This window comes from Pseudocercospora fijiensis (assembly GCF_000340215.1).
Source record: "Pseudocercospora fijiensis CIRAD86 unplaced genomic scaffold MYCFIscaffold_3, whole genome shotgun sequence".
Classification (NCBI taxonomy): domain Eukaryota; kingdom Fungi; phylum Ascomycota; class Dothideomycetes; order Mycosphaerellales; family Mycosphaerellaceae; genus Pseudocercospora; species Pseudocercospora fijiensis.
In genome coordinates, this window is record NW_006921534.1 from 1,088,182 (window position 1) to 1,108,824 (window position 20,643).

At 45.3% G+C, this 20,643-nt stretch overlaps 4 protein-coding genes across 4 annotated transcripts; 3 read left to right on the forward strand and 1 right to left on the reverse strand.

The window, feature by feature from the left end:
* Window positions 1–6,283: 6,283 nt before the first annotated feature.
* On the reverse strand, window positions 6,284–8,764 carry MYCFIDRAFT_195090 (uncharacterized protein; the record flags this gene model as incomplete). Its single annotated transcript, XM_007926319.1, has 6 exons — window positions 6,284–6,286; window positions 6,399–6,417; window positions 6,566–6,586; window positions 7,057–7,812; window positions 7,865–8,062; window positions 8,121–8,764. The coding sequence occupies 6 exons, from the start codon at window positions 8,762–8,764 to the stop codon at window positions 6,284–6,286; spliced, it is 1,641 nt and encodes a 546-aa protein (XP_007924510.1).
* A 951-nt stretch (window positions 8,765–9,715) lies between these two features.
* MYCFIDRAFT_195091 (uncharacterized protein) lies at window positions 9,716–11,584 on the forward strand (the record flags this gene model as incomplete). The annotated part of the gene is made up of 1 exon (XM_007926320.1): window positions 9,716–11,584. One exon carries the CDS (start codon window positions 9,716–9,718, stop codon window positions 11,582–11,584), a length of 1,869 nt encoding a protein of 622 aa, XP_007924511.1.
* A 1,286-nt stretch (window positions 11,585–12,870) lies between these two features.
* On the forward strand, window positions 12,871–14,381 carry MYCFIDRAFT_134466 (uncharacterized protein; the record flags this gene model as incomplete). The annotated part of the gene is made up of 2 exons (XM_007926321.1): window positions 12,871–12,956; window positions 13,010–14,381. 2 exons carry the CDS (start codon window positions 12,871–12,873, stop codon window positions 14,379–14,381), a joined length of 1,458 nt encoding a protein of 485 aa, XP_007924512.1.
* Window positions 14,382–15,817: 1,436 nt separating this feature from the next.
* On the forward strand, window positions 15,818–16,711 carry MYCFIDRAFT_195093 (uncharacterized protein; the record flags this gene model as incomplete). Its single annotated transcript, XM_007926322.1, has 1 exon — window positions 15,818–16,711. The coding sequence occupies one exon, from the start codon at window positions 15,818–15,820 to the stop codon at window positions 16,709–16,711; it is 894 nt and encodes a 297-aa protein (XP_007924513.1).
* Between the last annotated feature and the right edge of the window lie 3,932 nt (window positions 16,712–20,643).

Consider the following 20,643-nt stretch of genomic DNA (forward strand, 5'->3'; position numbering starts at 1 on the left):
ACCTAGGAAGAATTCGAAGACCGCTAGGATAAATAGGAGGCAAAGGACTAGTTAGCGCGTACGTAGATATTCGCTAACTATATATTAGAGATCTAGTAGTCGTTACTTAGACTCGATACCTCTAAGATAGTATAGGAGTACCTATATAAGAAATATACTAGTAAAGGTAGGTCTACTAGATCTATACTCTTCTAGGACTATATTGCCCTTTGCTATAATAGTAAGGATATCGAGAAGTTCTATAATAGGTATAAGAAGAAGCTCGGTACCTTAGGGGATAGTAAATTAGCTATTAGCTAGTATTAAGCTATTTATATGTTTATTATATAGATCGCTCTATTCTACGAGGCTTTCGTATAGACACGCCGTAAGTACTATAAACGCGCGCCTTGGAATATACGATTAGCGATAGTATTCCTGATTATATTACTAGCGCGCCGTTACTTAATAAGAATATAGCTTAATTAAATTACTAGTAGGCCTAATATAATAGCTTCTTCGGTCTTTAGCGCTAGCTACTATACTAAGGCAGTAATAGTAATAACAGTAGTAGTTAAGGTAACTCGAACTATAGCGGTCGTAGTAGCTACGGAAATAATAATAGTTAAGGCCGTAGTAGAAACAACTAGAATAGTTAGAATAGTTACTAATCTAACTATAAGAAGTGCGCCTATTACTAATTTATTCGGGAACGTATCCTTCTAACTACTACTATAACAAATACTCTTACCTAAAGGAGGAAGACTAACTACGCTATAAGTAGTAGAAGGCTACTATAAGAAGAAGAGGGAATAGTAATAGTAGTAGCGTAGACTAACTACCTAGCAACAATACTAGCTGCTGTAGTTATATATATAAGGCCTATTTGCTAAGAATATACCGCCCTTACTTTATAATAATCTACGTCTAGATTAAGCACCGCCGCCTAGTTCTAGTAGTAACTATAGCTTTACTATAACGGTTACTATTAGCGACTATACTAGGCATACGGTTACGGTATAGAGGTATCGTAACGATTATATTATACAAAGTTAATACATTCTCTATAGTACTACGAGGTAGGCTATCTGTATAATATACCTACCCTTAGGGGCAATAGCGACCGTAGCGGTCTATAGTAAACGCTACCTACTATCGTATATATAGATAGATAGATATTTCATTTGCCTGTTGTAGTGCCTTTCGGCCTATGTAGGTCTGTTTCTATGTATTGTTTTAGGTAGGAAACCAACTTAGTTGGTAAAAACCTCCCTCCTGTCCTATTTATAAGTGTTAATCTTCCTCGTTTCCTTGTTTTCCTTCCTCTAGGTTATACTAGTATTATAGTTGTTACCCTCTAACTACCTTGCCTACTACCCTACCCTTCTTTCCCCCTCTTCTTCCCTCCTTCTTATCTACTCCTTAGTTTCCCTTACTAGTGCGAATTGTTGTACAAATCCCTATTTAATAATCTACTTTACTATTCTCTTTAGGTCTTCTTTGCTCTAGATTAGTTTATCGTATTCCCTTTCTATTACTTTTAGTCTCTAATCGCTTCTACCTTCTAACTATTAAGGGCAGACTAGCAGTATATACTTAGGGTTCTAAGATTAGTAGCTATATTAGTAAGCTCTGCTTTCAATTCCTAGGACGTTTCTTCTAAATAGGTAAGATCTAAGTCTAATATATTTAGATCTAATTTAGATAGCTAGGCTTGCCTCGGCCCTATTTAGGTCCTTATAGAGCTAGTAGTTGTATTGACCAAATTTGATTAGTGCCTTTAGGGTTCCTAGTCTAACTTGTGTTTTATTCTATTCCTACTCCTATAGGTATCTAGTAATTGATTCTACTAGGCTTTGTTTCTCTCCCTTTAGCTTATCTTCCTTTAGCCTTATATTTAGTCCCTAAAGCTCTTTCTCTAGCATTTCTCTTATTAAGACTCTATATTGCTCTAGGTCTTTGACTTTTTAGGGAGTTATTTATAGTCTGTCTCGCCTCCTAGTCCTAATGCACTAGGCTTTTATCTTGTCTAGTGCCTTTTAGATAGTCTGTTAGGCTAGGTATTCTATTGTCTTTGCTATATATTAGTATCTTAGTCCCTTAAAGTATTGTTTAACTAGTAGGATCCCTAATTCTATTTCTACTACCCTTGTTAGTATAGTTTTGTATGCTCCTAGGATTTTCTTTAGGCTTTAGGTTTAGGACCTGCTAACTAGTTGCTCAATCCTCTTTAGTGTTTTCTCTTAGGCTGTCTATATCTATGCTCTATATAGTATTGCTAGCTTAATAATTGCTTTGTATATAACTTTAGCTCTCTCGAATATAGCCCCCTATATAGAGGCTATAAGCCTATTAATAGATTGTATATTAGTATCTGCCCTCTACTTTGCCTTCTTTACTTATAGTCCCTAATTCAGTTTTAGATCTAGCTAGATCCCTAGTACCCTAAGCTCTACTAATAGTTAGGTTTCAAAGCCTTAGATAGTAATTGATTGCTTTATATTGTAGGTTGATTTAGCCTTACTAAAGTGGATAAGCTAGTACTTTTCTAGGGCGAATTTTGCTCTATGCCTCCTTACCTATTTTTTATACTCCTAGTGCTTCTCTTCTAGGATCTTGTAGTTGGTTTCTGTTGTCTTAGACTAGGCTAGGATGTTTATATCATCTATAAACCCTAATGCTAATATATTCTTTAATTTTAGGAGTAGGAGTAGGTCTACTATAAAGATAAGGAAGAGGATTAGGGAGAGTATTAATCCTTAGGGGATTCCCTTTTTAGTTAGTATTAGGTCTAATTTGAATTTGCCTAGAATGAGCTGTATTAATCTTTCCTATAGGAAGGACTAGATAAATTGGACTATCTAGTTTAGTATAGCTTTCTATTTAAGTATATATAGGAGCCTTTTATAGGAGATATTGTTAAAGGCTCCTAAGATATTAAGGGAGAGGAGGGTTGCTACCTAGTTTTAACTATAGTACTAGATATACTTAATCTGTTCTATAATTAGTTCTATAGCTATTAGTATTGACCTCTTCTTTCTTCCTCCTATCTAGCCTTTAGGAAGGATATTCCTTTCTTTAGCAAAGGTTATTAGCCTTTTAGCGATAATTTTTTCTAGTACCTTGCCTATTATATTAAGTAGGGCTATTAGTCTATAGGCCTTGAGCTATGTATAGTCTTCCTTCTAGGGCTTCCTTAGCACTACTATTAGGGACTTCCTAAATAGTCTTAGGTAGTGTCCTAGTGCTAGGCTTTATAAAAAGATATTGGCTAGTGCTAGGGCTAGCCCCTTCCTATATGCTTTTAGAAGTTTGTTATAGATCTTGTCTTCTCCTAGTGCCTTGTTGCCTAGAATTTTCTTTAGGATTATTTCAATGGTTTCGGGTTTAACCTAGGTGTCTCTTAATGTACCTAGCGGTAGAGTCTCTTATTCTTTCTCCTTTATGTCTAATAGGTCTGCTTGTACTTTTCTATAGAAGAAGTGTTAGCCTAAGGCTCTTGCTTTCCCTTCTATTATAGTCTACATTTATCCTTATTAGTCTATAATGTCCGGGAATTATAGTAGTATATCCTTATCCTATTTAGGTCTCCTTACCTATTTAGCTATCCTCTATATCTCCTCTAGTTTCTTTATAATTATTCCTATTGTAGATCTCTATTCTTATATCTTGTCTTTCTTAATCTAGATCTTCTTTTCTTAGCAGGCTTTATTATAGTTGTCCTATGCTTCCTAGGTATAGGTTTGTGTCTACTGCCTCTTAGCCTTCCTTACTACTTTAACCTTCCTTATATACTTATTAGTCTAGTATAGTTGCTAGTATAGTAAATGTTTCTTTGCTAGGGTATGCTTTCTAGCTACCTGTTTTAGGATTCCTATTAGTTCTTCTACTACCTTATCAATATCCTCTAGCCTTAGTAGGTGCTTTGTTAAGAGTTCCTCTAGTTTTAGGTCCCTTTCTAGTTCCTCCCTAATCCTGCCCTATTAGGCACCTTTCTAGTTAAGCTTCTCCTCTAGTTCCCTTTCCTAATTAGCTTAGACATTTAGCTTAATCTATACCGGGAAGTAGTCTAATAATTCTTCTAGTTCCTAGTTGACCCTGTATCTTATAATCCTGTCCCTAATCTAATGTAATATAAAGTATAGGTCTAGTGTGCTACTGCTTCCTCTTACTTCCTAAGTAATTAGTCCCTTTAGGGTAACAATTTCTATTCCTTCCCTCTCTAATATGTCAATTAGTCTTCCTACTAAGAAGCAGTAAGCTAGGGTAAAGTCTAAGCCCTAGAGGGGGTAGTAGAGGTTGAAATCCCTAAGTAGGATTTAGTAGGTATTCCCCTAGATAACTCTAGGTAGTCTTTCTAGGGTTTTCAGTTAGGTACTGCTTCTTAAGTCTAGTAGTAGGTTGTATATATAGTAGACTTAGAGTATACCTTAGGATGTCTCTACTTAAACTAATATTAGGTCCCTATCCTCCTATAGTATAGCCTACTAGGTTTCTATATCTATCTCTTTACTAATATAGATGTATATCCTTAGGGCTCCCTAGTTATAGATAATTGGGTAGTATCTCAGGTCTTTGACTATTGCTAGTCTCTTTATATATAGGTTGAGCTAGGGCTCTTAGACTGCAACAATATAATATTCTTTTGGGTTTAGTGCTTAAAGGAAGCTCCTCTATACCTTGTCTTTGCTCTTATTAACATTGTACTACATAATATTTAGTAATATTGTAATGTTTATTAGGTTTTATCTATATTATTTCCCTATAAGTTTTCCTTTAGTCTTCCCTTACTTTAGACTAACATTTAACTAAGCTTTATCTGCCCTGCTTCCTTTCCTATAATATTAAGGTATCTTAGTCTCCCTAGTTGCTAGTAACTCTCTTATGCTAGTAAGGCCCTAAATATAAACCTATTATCTTGTCTAGACCTCTTTTATAGCACTTAGCTAGGTTGCTTCTGCACCTAGCTACCTTAGCTTATTGTGTATCTTTTTAGTGTATTAATTCTGGCTTCCTTTGCCTTCCTAGCTACCTATATTTTTACTAGGCATTCCTTCGCCTAAGAGGGGTGTCTTTTAGTATAGTATATACATCTTGCTTCTCCCTTATATACTTTGCATTCTTTAACCTAGTAATCCCCTATATAATAGGAGTAGGTATTAGTTGTCTTTATACACTTAGCTGCTAAGTGTCTATAGTATTGATATTTGAAGCACTGCATTATCCTATAGTTGCTTCTATATATCTCTATTTCTAATCTTTTAAAGTCCTAGAACAACCCCTAGTCTAGTACTATATTAGCTTACTCTATACTCCCTACTTAGATAATTAGGGAAGACTGCTTCTTAGTCTCTTCGATTTTCCTTTTAATCTATGCTACTTTTGTAATCTTTAGGCCTAGGCATATAGCTTAGTTTTGTCTCTATAGGCTCTTAATATCCTGTTCTTCCTTAAAGCTTCTTATTATACTATAGGCTATAATTATAAATTGCTATTAAGAGACCCTCGCTGTTTTCCCTATCTTAGTTGTCTATTCTTTTTATGTTTCTAGCTTCTTTTTGTCCTACTCTTGTACTATAAACAGCTTGATTACCCCTTTACCTTCGTTCCTAGCCCTAATTACCTCTTTAACTGCAATTCTTTCTATAATCTCTTTCTCTATAAGTCTTTAGATTTCCTTTTACTCCTATAGGTCCGTAATATAGACTCTAACTACTGTCCTCGGGGGTTTTAGCGCCTCCTAACTAGCTACTACTGCTTAGATGCGGTAGTTTAGGCTTATCTCCTATTGTTTCTTCGTAATCTTTGCTACGACTGTATTAGCTACCTTTGTAATTACGTAGCTTGCCTAGTTATAGATTGCTTTCAGTCCTCTAAGGAGTTCTAAGATTATTATCCTATATGCCCTCTTAGGGGTTCTTCTATCTTCCGCCTTTAGCACCTCCTCTACCCTAGTATATAGTGCTTTCTATTCGTCCTCCCTTCCTTCTTAACTATCTTCCCTTCGTCTCTAATTGTTCGCTACCATTTTTTCCTATCGTATATATAAGGTATCGTATTATTAGCTAGTAACCGGCCCTATATATACGGGCTAGGGTTTAAGCCTATAAAAGAGGCCTCCTTCTATATAGTAGATAGATTATTAACCTCGTATAGCATAATGTTTATATTACACTTCTATAGTACCTATATTATAGGGCTCTAGTTACTAGCCTAAGCGACTTGTTTGTTATCCTATCTTGCTAAACATAGCTGCCTATATTGTTATAGGTTATATTACCCTCGGTTGCCTATACTACTGCTACTACTAGTAGTAGTAGTAGTAGTAGTAGTAGTAGTAGTAGTATTAGTTTCCGTCCTTTAGTATTATAATAGACTAGGTATCTATAGCCCTTACTACTACTATCTATACTACTAACTAGGTTATAGACTCTAGTACTAGTATATATATAGTTAATAACCCTACCCTACTTCTTAAATATAAGGGATATAATATTCCTATCTAATTTAGAGGTAAACTAATACTAAGCGCGCTACTTTAGTTAGCGTACGAGACGACGTACTAGCTACTTATACTCTAGCTTACTAGGTAACGCGTTTACCTCTTCTAGCGACAAATAGTTAGTATATATAGCGATAGTAAGGTTAAAATAAGCGCGATACGTAAGTTATAACTATAAGAAAGAGGTAGAATAGGTCGATAGGTAGGATATAGAAATAGCCGCTAGATAAGGTCGAGTTTAGCTCTATCGTTTATAGGCCTATACTATACGACTATAAGGCTTTAAACTAGCTCGAAATTGAACCTCTTAGCGGTCTATATATAGCCTACAAACAACTACAGAAGTAGACAAGCCGCCGCTATAAACCTAGCCGCCGTAACAGTTTGCTACCCTCGCATTCTTAGTTAGTATACATAGACCTAGTTTGCCACTTGTCCCGTCTGACAATGCTAAACAACTTTTCGGCAATGAAGATGGAAAGCTTCGATAAGCATTAGCAGAGCCTAAACTGCGATTCGGGTATCTCTATGTATAACAAAGCGTGCATACCAGCGCCAGAAGGTCCGTATCTTACTGAGCCCGCGCGCAAGGCTTGTAGTCCTCATCGTCTGCATCGTCCGTCACAACAACGTCGCCATCGACATCACCATGCTCACGGGAGAACTCCGAGAAGCTACCATTCCAGATCTCGCCCCGAACATCCCATTCATCTTTACCGGCCTTGATTCTCCAGTTGATGGTCATATCCGTCTCGTCCTCGTACCGAATCGTGACATCAGCATCGAAATGATAAAGCATGTTGCCTTCATCATCGGCCACCAGATCGCATTCGGAGTTGGCAAGACGATTTCCATCCAAGACACCCGTCACAGTGACCCACTCATGGACGCCATCTCGAAGGTCATTCTTGCCCCAAGGTAGACCAGCATCATGCGTCTTAACTAGGGCAGATTCGTGATCTCTGAAGCTACCGGCTCTGGGGTCAAGGTAGACGAGCGTGGCCGTGACCTTCAGGTCCGTCGGGCTGGTACGATACAGAAGAGTCTGCGACTTGCTGGTGGGATTCGGGGACAGGAGATCTTGGTTGTCAAGGATGATGACCAATCGATCAATCACCATATCAACGTCCTCGCTGTCGCCATACGGGCATCGCTTGACTCTGGACCGCACGGGAATCATTTTGCCGTGCTTCTTGCGAAAGCAGTCAGGATGATCATCCTGATCAGCCACTTCGTCTCGAATGAGTGCATAGGAGTACACGAACGGCAATCTCTGATTGGCGATCGCATCGTATCGAGATGACAAAGCGCCTTCAGCAACAGCGGTAGCCCTGTCGTGTGGATCAGAAAAATGCAATCGCTGCGCCATGGTGACTGACTTACTCGACATTGTCCGATTCCACCACGACGGTCTCGTTCTCCTTGTTATATCGTTCAAACATTGCCTTTCTCACGAACTCGCTTTTGCCAAAGCCGCCAGCGATCAAGATCAGCTTTGGGGCCGGCTTCCCAGCAATTAGAGAGTCAATTGCGGCCATGATGGCTTTAATTGGTTCAACATGAGCAGCTTCAACGTCCTCTCTAGATTCGAATATGCGTCAGAACTGCTGCACAATCGAGGACAATACCAGTCACATACCTCTTCAGATTGCCGTCGTATAGGCGATCGCATTCCCCGTCCTTGTAGACGCAGATCGGGGTGACTCGAGCGACACCTTGTTTGTTGACCTTGGCGCCCTCTATTTGTCGAAGGAAGTGCCATCGAAAGGCCTCTGGGCTCATTTTGCCTTTGAGATTCTCATCGTACTTGCTGCCGTCCTCACGGACATTAAGTCTCTCATAGACGGCTTCATTGACCCAGTGAGACCCACAGAGAGCTCCATTTGCTTTTCCGACAGCGTCAAGCGGCGTGCCCACCCCCAAGTCATCCTTCAGCTGATACAGAACAAAGTCACCAGTGCCACAGCCCAGGTCAGCGACGAGAATGTAGTCCCCCTTCTTTGGAACTGTCGGGAGGTTTGCGAGAACGGTCTTGTCGAGAAAGTCGGCGATAGCGCACTGTGGCTCTGATGCAGGCACAACGATGTTGGCTCCTGCAGAGTGGACGGCGCGGAGCACTCGGGCACGAGCTTTTGGTGACCATAGCTGAGGCATACTAACGCGCGCGCGCTTAGGCATACGCTTCAGCTCCTCCAATCTGAAGCTTTGACCCAACTCAGTATGAGGGAGCCGCTCAACTGCGAGGTCGAACACCGCTTTGCAGTAGTCGGAGATGGCCTGCATGTTCGTCAGAATGTATAAAACTCAGAACATGCGCATCAAACTACCTCGTCCAGTGTCTTCCCAGCTTCTCTCAACTTTCGCTTGACTGCTTTTACAGCACGACCGTTCTCGTCCCAATACTTCTCGTAATACCCAAGCTTCGCGCACTGAATGATGTGCTCCGCCGGAATGTGCCTGGAATCACTGCTTGGCAATGTTGCTCTCTCCTCGAGGTCGGCGCCGATAACGAACTCGCCGTTGTAGTAGGCGAAGCATGATGGAATGTCGGGGCTTTGTCCAAGATATCTGATTTAGAGTAACGGAGTCAGGGATGCATCGCAGGGCAGAAACGTTGCAAATAGATAGAGTTGTCGGGGTGTATGTGAGAAGCCGAAGAAATGATATGATTGCAAATCTGATACCGGAAGTGATGAAGTTTCAGGCATATCATCGTGTTGTGGAGTTGTTGACGCGTAGGTGAAGCGTGTCTTCGAGAAGCGCGCCTCATGCGGTGATGGCTCGGAGATGGAGGGTACTTACATGACCTTCTTCCTGGAGACGATTTGCTCGGCTCGGTTGTCGACGGAGTACGCAAGCTTGGTCGACGATGTCCCCAAGTCCACGCCGAATAGAAGGCGGAACTTGGGTGGGTCTGCCATGGTGGTGAGGTGGAGGTGCTGAGGTGATCGCAGACGTCGAGGGAGGATTTGCTGCCATCTCAACTAGCCTCTCCCGGAAGGATGTAGCCGAGACCGAGAAATTTCTTGTTGACTGTTGACAAGCGCGTGTAGGCTTGGCGCTCGCGAGAGGTGAAGTCTGCACGCGCCAAGACAAAACAACTTCGTCCTTGACCTCCACATCAAATTTCCAGAACCCTCGATTCCCTTCAGTGACTGCATCTACCAGGTCGAAACCTCACCCAAGAAAGTTCCATCGACCGTCAGTCCAATACCATCAGCGAGAACATCGAAAATGCCAGCAGACGCGCAGACTACCGTGAGCCCACGCGCCACCTCGAGAATGCTGTATCAGGCGATTGATGAGTGCCGTGGAGAGCATCTTACTCGTGAGAGTCAGGAGCATTTCCTGAACGCACTCATCTTCAAGCATCAGCTGCAATTTGATGCAAAACATCTGCGACGTCACATTGCACTCAGGTCCAGGCTGAAGAAGAATCCCAGTCACACCGTCAACGAGTTCTGGCGCCTCGGCTCCGACTTCTTTACAGAGCAGCACCTGCGTGATATTGGATACCGCCGGCAGACCACATCTGGCACAGAGCCATCCACCCACACGACGAACACCGAGATTGACGATTCGCAAGGTTCGCACGTTACGCAATCCAAGAGTCGCTCGCCACCCGTAATTGCCGGCACCAAGCGTGGCGTAGAGGAGGCACTAGAACTCTCATCCGACGAGGAGATGGAGGTCGCTCATCGCCCAACGAAAGCCAAGAAGACAGATGGCGCAGGAAGCAAAATCTTAGCTGCCGCGCCTGCTCCGAAGTCAAAGAAGCGAGCTCTTGACCAGCGCGAGGTACCAAGCAGCAGTGACCAGGAGCTAGACCGGGACTCGAAACGTCGAAAAGTTGATGCAGATATCAACGCAAGTCTGCGACCATCCAAGCCAAATCAGGAGGCTCCAATCATCACAGGTAGCAAGGAGACCGCGACTGCGGCAGCCTCAGCTAGTGGGGACACGCAGCAGAACGCTACGAAGGAAGCGCCCACAGTGGCCGAACTGGCACAAGCGGCAGACGCCATTAGAAATGGTTCGAGAAAGCCGCGCTGGGACGACTGGCGTTTAGATCGTGCTTTCCAGCCAATCCAGGATACCAGAGCGAGCTTCTGCGAGGCTCAGAAACAGAAGCTTGGGGAGTGGGACGCTGTGGACACTGAGAGACCACTTTTCCCTCCTGAGCTGCCACTGCCAGGAGACCTTAACGATAGAGCAAGAATGGAGATATACAACCGCGTTCTCGGGAACATCGACAGCAACATGAAAAGCGCATGGTGGCAAACGATGTGCTTGTTCGTTAATTTCACCGAGAACAATAATCTGGAGAAACGTGGCCCAGCTCAGCTCGTCCAGGATGCTTCGCCAGAGCTGAGCGCATTGTACGAGAGAGTCTTCGCCACTAAAGAGTGGTTTAGCAGCTTCACTAGGCGCGTGAACCAGGACAAAGCGTGGGGCCTCGAAGCGGAAGACGTCTTCACCAGCATGGTGGCTGCCGCGGTATACAAGGATGTCTTCACTGCCAAGCAGCCATGGGAAGTGGGCGACAGTATCAAGGACGCGCTTGGAGACAAGTACAAGTTCCTCGAGGAGACCATCAAGGACGAAGGTCACAGGTTGGACATACTGCTCAAGGTGTGCTCGTACAAGGTCGTCAACGACAAGAAATTTCAAGAGACCGCAATAGCAGAGCACGCAAGATTCCTTGCAGCCAAGCTTCTGACAACTCTGACGCCTCATCTCCTGCTGTTCCGCAACACACAGAAGCCTCCCAAGCCCGATGAAAACCCACATTATCGACCGGATTTACAGCCGCGTCTAGGTTCAGTGTTGCTCGAGATGCTGGAGGAACTCTATCATGAGTGCTTGGTCTCGAAGGGCAAAATGGAGTCGTATTGGGAAGCTCGCTATGAATATTTGTGGCCCGACGCCAACACCGTGATGGACCGAAAGGCGTGTATTTCAATGAACCAATCCAATGACGAGAAAAAGATCATGTTGACCTATTGGCCTGCTGTCCGCTGCAGCAAAACTGGATATGACGGAGTGGAGGAAGTCTGGTTCGCGTCCAGGGCAAGAGTACGAGCATGCCCAAGCTTGGAGTAGCGAACAAGTGTGATGCGAAGAGATATCCGGGCTGTTCACAGACATTATTGCCGCTTGGCAATGCATTCAAGGGAATGGTGCGAAGGCGACCTTGCGAAGCAGCAATGGAGATTTGAGGGTTGAATGCGACGAACGCTTTGAAGGCTGGTCTCTGGCGTTATGGTTATTTGGGTTCTGGATTATTTGGCGTTTGGAAAATATTGGCTTCGCAGGATAGAGCGCAGGCCAGCGGTCATTATGCACACTGCTCTCCACTTTTTACTCGCCGCCTTTGGTGGTTTGAGTCGGTGGATAGAGGGTGAGCAGGTGACTTCTCGCTTGAAGGAAAGAGGGATACCAGCGCCGTAGCACTCTCCAAGCTTTGTACTCGCCGCTTTCGGTCGGTTTGAGTTGGCTAGAAGAGGCCTCGGCCCTTGGCTAGGCCCCTAGCTCATGCTGGGTGAGTTGGCGGTGCAAGGTGAGTGGATCTGTTGGCAATGCCTCGACTCCTGGCTCAGGCTGGTTGAGTTGGCAATTGACGATAGTATGCTTTCTCAGCAATGCTTGGACTCCTGGCTGAGGCTGGTTGAGTTGGCAATGGAAGACGGTATCCCCTCTTATCAACGCTTTGACTCCTGGCTCAGGCTGGTCGCGTTGGCAAAGACTAGCGATCAGCTTGACGGTACAACCGCTTGTATATAATCTGCATTCCTTTTCTTTCTTCGGGCGTGATGGGTGCGTCCACAGGCATTCAATCTCATCGTCTTCTGGGTCTCAGCTCTTCCCTGTAGCAACGCAAGTCCCTCTGTCTTTCTCCCGAGGCTGTGATGCCGACATACAGCCCGCGTCGACAGTCCGCCTTGTCTCACGTCCATAGCACTCTCCGTCCGTGCCAAAGGGATGCATCTCAGCCCTCTCTTTGGGTATGGACCTGCCGAGTCCGATCGAAAGCATTTCTCGTCCTGTATGGGGCCCAATCGAAGCAACGATCAGTCCGGCGATGTGGTAGCGCGTGAATACAGCGGGTTGTGAAAGCTGAGGGGGAGGCGGAGAGGAAATCGCGAGATTGGCCCGTGCGCACGCGTTCTCGACTGCAGGCGCATGCCGATGCAATACATTCCCTTCCCTTCCCGGTCAACGACACCTGGTCCCAGCCTGACACGCTCGTTAGATCAGGCTGTGCTGTCGAGGACGGGAGCTCAAGTGCTGCGGGAGCAATGCTGCGCGACAAGGAACTCGGCGCCCCCCTTCTGACTCCACAGAATGCTGTGATCTGCTTTGGCTGAATCCTGCACCCACCACCGATCATGCCCGGCATACCAGGCAAAAAGCTCGGTCAGAAAGTCGACATTGACTTCACTCTGCGGAAGGTCTTTGGCAGAAACTCGTTCAGGTAGGCACAGACTCGTGCTCCGGTCATGCCTACATCAATCTGACCACGGACAGACCAGTGCAACGAGACGTGGTAACAGCAGCACTCGATGGCCACGATGTCTTCCTTCAAGCGGCCACTGGGTTCGGTAAAAGTCTGTGCTTTCAACTACCCGCAGTCGTGGACTTCGGAATCACCATTGTCATATCGCCGCTACTTGCCCTCATGAACAATCAGATGGCTGGCCTGCGAGCAGCTAACATCAAAGTCGAAACCATCAACAGCACCACCGCTTTCTCCAAAAAGACAGAGATCCTCAATGACCTCAAAAGCGGTCACCCTCATACTCGTCTGCTTTATGTCACTCCCGAATACTGCCAGTTGGACCACTTCCGGAATCACCTCCGCATTGTCTACCAGCAGCAGGAGCTAGCAAGAATCGCAGTCGACGAGGCTCATTGTATCTCGGAATGGGGTCATGACTTTCGACCCAGCTTCAAGGAGCTGAATTGGTTCAAGAAAGAATTCCCAGACATCCCGATGATCTGCTGTACAGCTACTGCCACTCAAGCGGTTCGAGAAGATGTCATTAGCACTCTTGCCCTCAATCCCACCAAGTTGAAGACATTCACCATGACCACAAGTCGCCCGAACCTTCATTACGAGATTCGTTTCACGAGTGATGACCAGGATCGCTACGACAACTTGCTTGCCTGGATTCGCGCCACACATGCGCGTCGAGCTAACAACCCGACTCGCTCGCAAGAGCTTAAAAAACGTGGTGAGCGATCGACAAACGTTCCTGGAATCATATATACCTGGTATCGAAAGGACACCGAGGCATTGGCAACCCGCTTGCAAGCGGACGGAATTGGTGCGAAGCCTTACCACGCCGGCCTTTCAGTGGAGCAGAAAGACGATCATCTTACAGGTTGGGTCAAGAACAGAGAGGGCTACGATATCATCGTCGCCACCACAGCGTTCGGTATGGGCATCGACAAGGACAATGTCCGTTTTGTAGTTCATTGGCAAATCCCGAAATCCTTCGAGGGATACTACCAGGAAGCTGGCCGAGCTGGAAGAGATGGGAAGGCCTCGATGTGTATCTTGTACTACAGTCGCGAGGATCGAGATCGTGCTGCGAACATGATGCAGCGAGAGATTCAGAAACTCAGTAATGCTCGCAACAGCAATGTGAAGGCCAACTATAACCGAGGCAAGAGCTTGCAAGCGCTGATTGGATTCTGCGAAAGTGTAAGCAAATGCAGGCACAAGATGATTGCGAGCTACTTTGGCGAGCAGGAGACGCCTCCTTGCGACTGGGCTTGCGATTGGCATAAGGATTCAAAGGGCCTGGCGAAGAGGAAGGATGAGGACCTGGCAAGCGAAGAGTGGGTAGCCACGCAGAATCAGATGGGAACGTATAGTAACGACTATTATGAATGAAGGCAAAGTGGTGTCGGTCATTGGCTCCGGCTACTTATTTGAAGCTTAAAGTACAAATGGTCGTCCTACTTGTAAGCAGCGACAAGATCCATAGCAAAGTTCAAGGCTCTCGATTCGAAGAGGATAAGGGCTCGACGGGATCTCGACGCGGCAAGCAAGATCCACGGGGTAAGCACCGACCTTTGTGCAGCAGTCCTCACTTACTTTCGGTATTAGGTATGCTTTTGTCCCTCTGCGAAAACCTCGATCTATCTTCTTTTCGACCACGACTCTTCAAGTTCGTCCAGGATAAGGCCCGAATTGCGCGAGCGCATCGCAAAGTGAGTGCTTTTTCACAATACCACCCAAACATCGGACGCGTGCTGAAGTTTCGCTTGTTTTCAAGATACTATTTTCGCAAGTTCGGTCACAAAGAGCTGACCTTCCCAGTCCCGCTTCCATTGCCGCGCTCTTGTCTGCTGCTCGCCCGCGAAGTTCTGCCACTGTTCTATTCAAGATGCAGATTCAGAATTGCCTTTGCGATCCCCGAGTATCTGGCGTATCCCTCACGATATCTCTGACTGCATCAGCACTATTCAGCCGAGCCACGTTGCTTGCATCAGAAGCCCTGCGCTTGCCGAGCGAGACTTGATGAGCGGACGGCTGACAGGTGGATTTCGTGTCGAGATCTCGTTGACAGCTGATGGCCAGCATAGGAGTAGTGTGTCCCGGCGTCTACCGCATGATGACTCCGACAAGGAGCTCTGTAATGCGGGCGTCGATAAGATGACGACCCAGATTAGCAGACGGCCAGGCTCGATCAAGATGCGCGTTGGCGATGTCCAGAGCGTGGCGAATGCTATTCAGAGGTCTGGTCGTTGGCGCAGATAAGGGCCGGCCTGGATATTGATCTCGGTCCACGGAGCCTGTCGACATTCTTTTGAAGGCCTCGGTTCCAGTGATGCGTGCGCGTTGAAGACTTCTGCGGATATAGCATGTTGGCAGTGTAGGCAGGAGCTACTGACCAAGGCTAAGGATCTGAATAAGCTGAACTTGCGCGGGATCTACCTCATCAGAGCAGTCCTGGAGAATAACGGTTACTGTGAGCCATAAAATTTGGGCTGGATTCCATGGCCTCGCTGCCCTCGCTGCCCAGTCTACCATATCAATGCCGCAGAGTGGGCAAGGTCAGCATCCAGAGACACCACTCGCGACTTGCAGGTATCCTCACATGCATCTGAAGCAACCTCACTTCCCCTCAAATATTGTCTCCACTTTTCCACTTCAATGCTTCAACGTTACTTGTGTAACTCAGCTCACATGGCGCTTTGACTTCGCACATATTTCCAGTTCATGCAAAAAGTTCTTATTCAACCTTTAACTCTTAAAAACACCACAAAATTACCAAAGCCGCTTCGCTCAACCTGACTTTCCCCAACCACGCCCTTCAGTCCGCCATGGCCACCCCCGATACAGATGTCGGCGAGTATGATCAGTACTGGCGACTCGCCTCGTACCAGAAGTGGACCAAGGCCACGCTGTTGGGCGCTCTCCAGTCCAGCGGCATCGTCGTCTCGAGGAGCCTTACCAGACACGCGCTCATCGGCATCAAGCATCGACTCGATCGTGCCATGGTCTACTACGGAGACCAGCGGATCTCGACGGACGAGCTCCGGAAGTTCGTGAGAGACCGCGGACTGTCTCTGCCGACACCTGCAACTCGCAAAGCACTTGTCAATGTTCTCGTGGCCGCAGATGAAACCCGAACTTTCGACCGCTTCCAGGACTTGCCACCAGAGCTTCGCGAGGACATCTACAAGCTCTATTTCGATGCGTTCCCGGAGAAGCTCATTTGTCCAACGCAGCCTCCACTGACACGAACCAACAGGCTCATTCGCGAAGAGGCTTTACCCATCTTCTACAAGTCGATTAGATTCCAGCTCGCTTTTTTCTACGGCCAGAGCCAGAGCACGTCTGACGAGACAATCAACAAGGGCACTCTCCGTCCAGACTTTCCGACTACTGCATTTCTGCATCAACTTTCCGCAAGACCAGATCAAATCCTGCGAAAAGTCGTCATCGACATCGGTGTTGCGTCCATCGAAGGCTTCCGTTTCCTCGACTCGAGCGTTCTGATCTCCGCGGAGTTGACTGTCAAGCCCAAGAAAGGCCAGATCGACAAGGATATCTCGCGCATGGGAAGGAAGCCAAAGAAGGGCAAGGAGTTGGTGGCTAATGTTCGCAGCGAGCTGAAGAGAAGCTTGAGAGGCTGCTCAAAGAGGGCCAAGGAGATGCTCAAACTCAAGGATATCTATGCTGCGCGTCGGGCGGCAGAGAATGGCTTCTTGTAGGTTCGATTTTGCCATACGATGCAATCAGCGCTGACAGAGACTAGTGCCACGTACCAGAAAATGGGAGAATGGAAGTAGAGGACGTCGGGCACGACTGCGCGGGGACCTATATTTGCTGCTGTTCTTTGCCTCGATACATGACTGACAGTCAAGATGCCAGATGGAAGCATACCGCAGTTCCGAGGCCTTTCGTTGCTACAAGCGTGCGGGAAAGCTGGATTCGCCAACGGAAGGGAGTCGCACGTCTTCCTGTATACATACTAGGATAATGTTCTAACGGGCAGATACGATAACCCTACCATCCGAGAATAATATCCTTGGCCAACATCTTCCAAGTTCCACCCGTACCGCAATTGCATTCGTCTTACAATTGCCGCATCTGGAACTCCCTCAAACATACATATACTATAAAAGCTTCTGGCGCAGACGAAAATGTGACTTCCATTATACAGTACGAACCACAATGAAGCTCCTCACCTTCGCCGCAACTTTCCTCCTTACGCGGGCGGCACCAACTCAAACCGAATCAAAATTCCCCTTCCACACCACTGACTTCCCACCGCAGCTCCCTTACTACTTTTGCTACACTCATGACGCCACCGGGTCCGAGGAGCAGAGAAGTGTGTCGAATCTATCCTGATACCAAGGACTGGTTGCAGCAAGTTGGAGGCGAGAATATCAAGTACTTACGCAATATCCGCCTCCATGTCCTGCTTGCCAGCATGATATACACGAGATATCAGGACGCGAGCACATGCTTCGCATACGATATCGGGATTGACGCGCTTGCAGTAAGAAGCGGCCGGCGCTCACTTCTGTTGAGTGGGGCGAATGGGGATGGCCAACGTCGTTCTACAGTTGTATGATGAAGCCCGCACAGGTGTTGAAACATCCAGGTTGCCGTTGTCAATGCACCTTTCCAGTGTGCTGCTGTAGGTGAGACGGTAGGCCTGGATCAGAACAATGGCAATTCAGCTGCAAGATCACATGATGTCAGTAAGGGGAGAAAGATGTCGTACCGCGTAGTCTATTTCGACGATCATATCCAAGGATATTCTCTTCACAAGCCCGGGCCGATGCGTGGTGCCCTTCACGAGCAGGCCTAGACCCCCGCCACAGCTCCGCGTGTTCCTCGCGCCAGCAGGGAAGAGCATCAGAGTTTGGTGAAGGCGGCATCTTGCATTACGGTATTCTTGGCGGCAATCTGATGAGAGCAGCAGCGGAGTGACGGAGTCGATGATGAATAGGGATGTTGGAATACACACTTCCGGAAATGCAGCCTTTGTACATAGTGTAATACACCTGAGTATACCCGTATACACAGATGGCCTTATAACTTATTAGGCAAAGCGTGACTGAGTATATACCAAAGAGGAAGGTTAGGGTTACTAAGGCTACAGACTGCTATATAGCACGATTAGCTAAATGTCCGCGATTCCTTCGACCTAAGAGCCTCTCGTTAATTCTCGAATAGCCGATACTTCTACCTGCTAAGTCTATACATTATTATCTAGACCTAGAGTATATAGTAGCTCCTATAAGGCAGTATTAAACCTAGCAGTATTGTTAGCCTCCTATGCCTCCTATATAGCAATAGCTATTATAGAAGTAAATGCCTCTCGTAGTAGGTCTTATAGTGTGTCGTAGTCTCGTAGAAGTCGTCGTTGTCGTTACCGCCGGCATTAAGTCTATACTTAATCCGCAGGTTCTAATAGCAATAGACTAGTATCTCTATATACTCGTAAGATAGGCAGTTATAGCGAAGGTTATAGATAAAGCTATAAGCTAACTAGTTGCGCTTAGCAGTACCGGTTATTAGACAGATTAATAGAGCTAGTATATATAACTCGGCGAGTTTAGGATACTCGCTTTTAATAAGGTTATACTACTATTGTAACGAGCTTATATTCTTTGCCGCCTACTAGACGATATTGTTACTAAACAAGCCGCTACGGTTGTATAGAGTATAGAGATTAGCAAGCAATAAGGCCGCTCTGTCTTTAACCTCGGCGGTAGACTCTAGTACGTGTTTAAAGCTAGGTCGGCGGCTGTTGCGGCCTTGTAGAGTGCACTATTTAGTAAGGTATCTAGTAAGTCTATAGACCTCGTCGTTACTAGCTAGAATAGCCTATTTATCCGGATCTTGTCGCTCTCGAGCATTAGCGAGGTACGCTATAAGCATTAGGGGATAATATAGCTCGTCGTATCGAATACTAATTATTTCGGTAATAGTATTTATTAGAATAAAGTCGTTAATAAAGGACTAGTTCTAAAGCTATCTGTAATTCGAGTATACGTACGAGAGTAATAGTTTGTCGGTTTCGAGGGCAATAGTAACCTTAAGGAAGGGCTCTATTAGTTTAATATATCTACGAGTTATTAGCAATAGCCCGCTTTACTACTTTAGTAGCTATAGAATATATGCTCGTCTAAGCGCTTCTAGAAGCTATTGTTCTTAGTAAGGTAGCAAATATGCTCCTAAGCAGCGCGCTGCTTACTGCTTAAGCCTAACAATAGGAGGTATTCTTGCATACGAAGTTCTTATATCTAGAAGCGGTTCTCGAAGACTGCCCGAGTATAGTATAGCTAACCTTGCTAGCGAGTGTTTCTAGGGCTTTGAAACCGCCGCACTTTGCTATTGCTAAGTTATAGGAGCAGTTCAAATAGAAGATAGGTATTCTTAAAGTAGTTTAAGACCGCTAGAATCTTAGTGTAGAACGAGTCTACGGTAGTGTAATTATAAATGTCGTTTATAAGCAATTTAGTAGTATAGGAACAGCAACCTAAGGTAACGAGGCGGGGCATCTCGGCTTGAACCTAATCTAATAGTTAGCTACTCGATAAGCAACGATAAGACGGCCTATATATAGAAAGTGCCGCCGCTCGTCTACTTCTAATTTTCAAACTTACTAACCTCGAGGCCTTCGCTATAACATTCGTATTATTAGCAACTAACGCAATAACCTTATCCTTCTATAGCGCTATTAATCGCTTTAGGCCTTTAGCGTGATTTTCTACTATACTACGATTAGCACTAGTTAGCTTACAACCGACGAAAAACGCTACCTAAGGCGTAATAGTAAGATAATTAGTATTCGACCTTCTAGCGGTGTCCTTCTAACTATTACTCGCATATGTAATACGAGAGCTCTTCGATATCTCTACATTTATCTCCGCCTACAGCCGCTTATAAATTCGAGGGAGATACTTATATCGAATTTGCTAGCGAAAAGGTAGTATAAAAGCAGGACGAAGAACCTTTAGCTATTCCTTAAATTAGGGGTTATTAGTAATAGATAACTCCTTGCTAGAGGCTAATACCTACTTAGTTAGCTTCTTACAAGCAGTATCGTACTTAGCCGGAGACATATAGTCGATATAGCTATTGCCGCCGATAAGAATAGTTTGCTTTGCCTTAATAACTTAAGCGCTTCGAGGCACTTTATATTCGCTACTCTTAGCTAGGCTAATATCCTCGTCGATAGGTACCTTCTTAGGCTAATACTCCTCCTAGTGTTCCTTAGGGAGAACACGGTATATAGACAGATAATTAACTACCCGCCCTTTAGCACTCGAAACCTATATATTACCGCAAAAGTTGCACTCAACCCTTAGGTAGTTCTTGCTATTAAGCTAGGTACGAGTTACTAATAGCTAGTATGGATCCTCTATCCGTTTCCGCTTATTTAGTATAGAGGTACCTAGTAAGAGGCGTTGTTAACTAGAAGACAAGTTGTCGGACATAGTAGTAGCAGTGTTTAGCTTAGTAAAAGAGATAGAATCTAATAGGTAAGGTAATGTCGATTAATAGGGACAAAGAGCTGAATTCTACTGCAAAATAGTCTATTATATCCCCTACAAACAAGGCCTCTATACCGCTTAAATTCCGCTCGAGATACTGCTAGAAACGCAGTCCTTCCTTAAAAATTTTT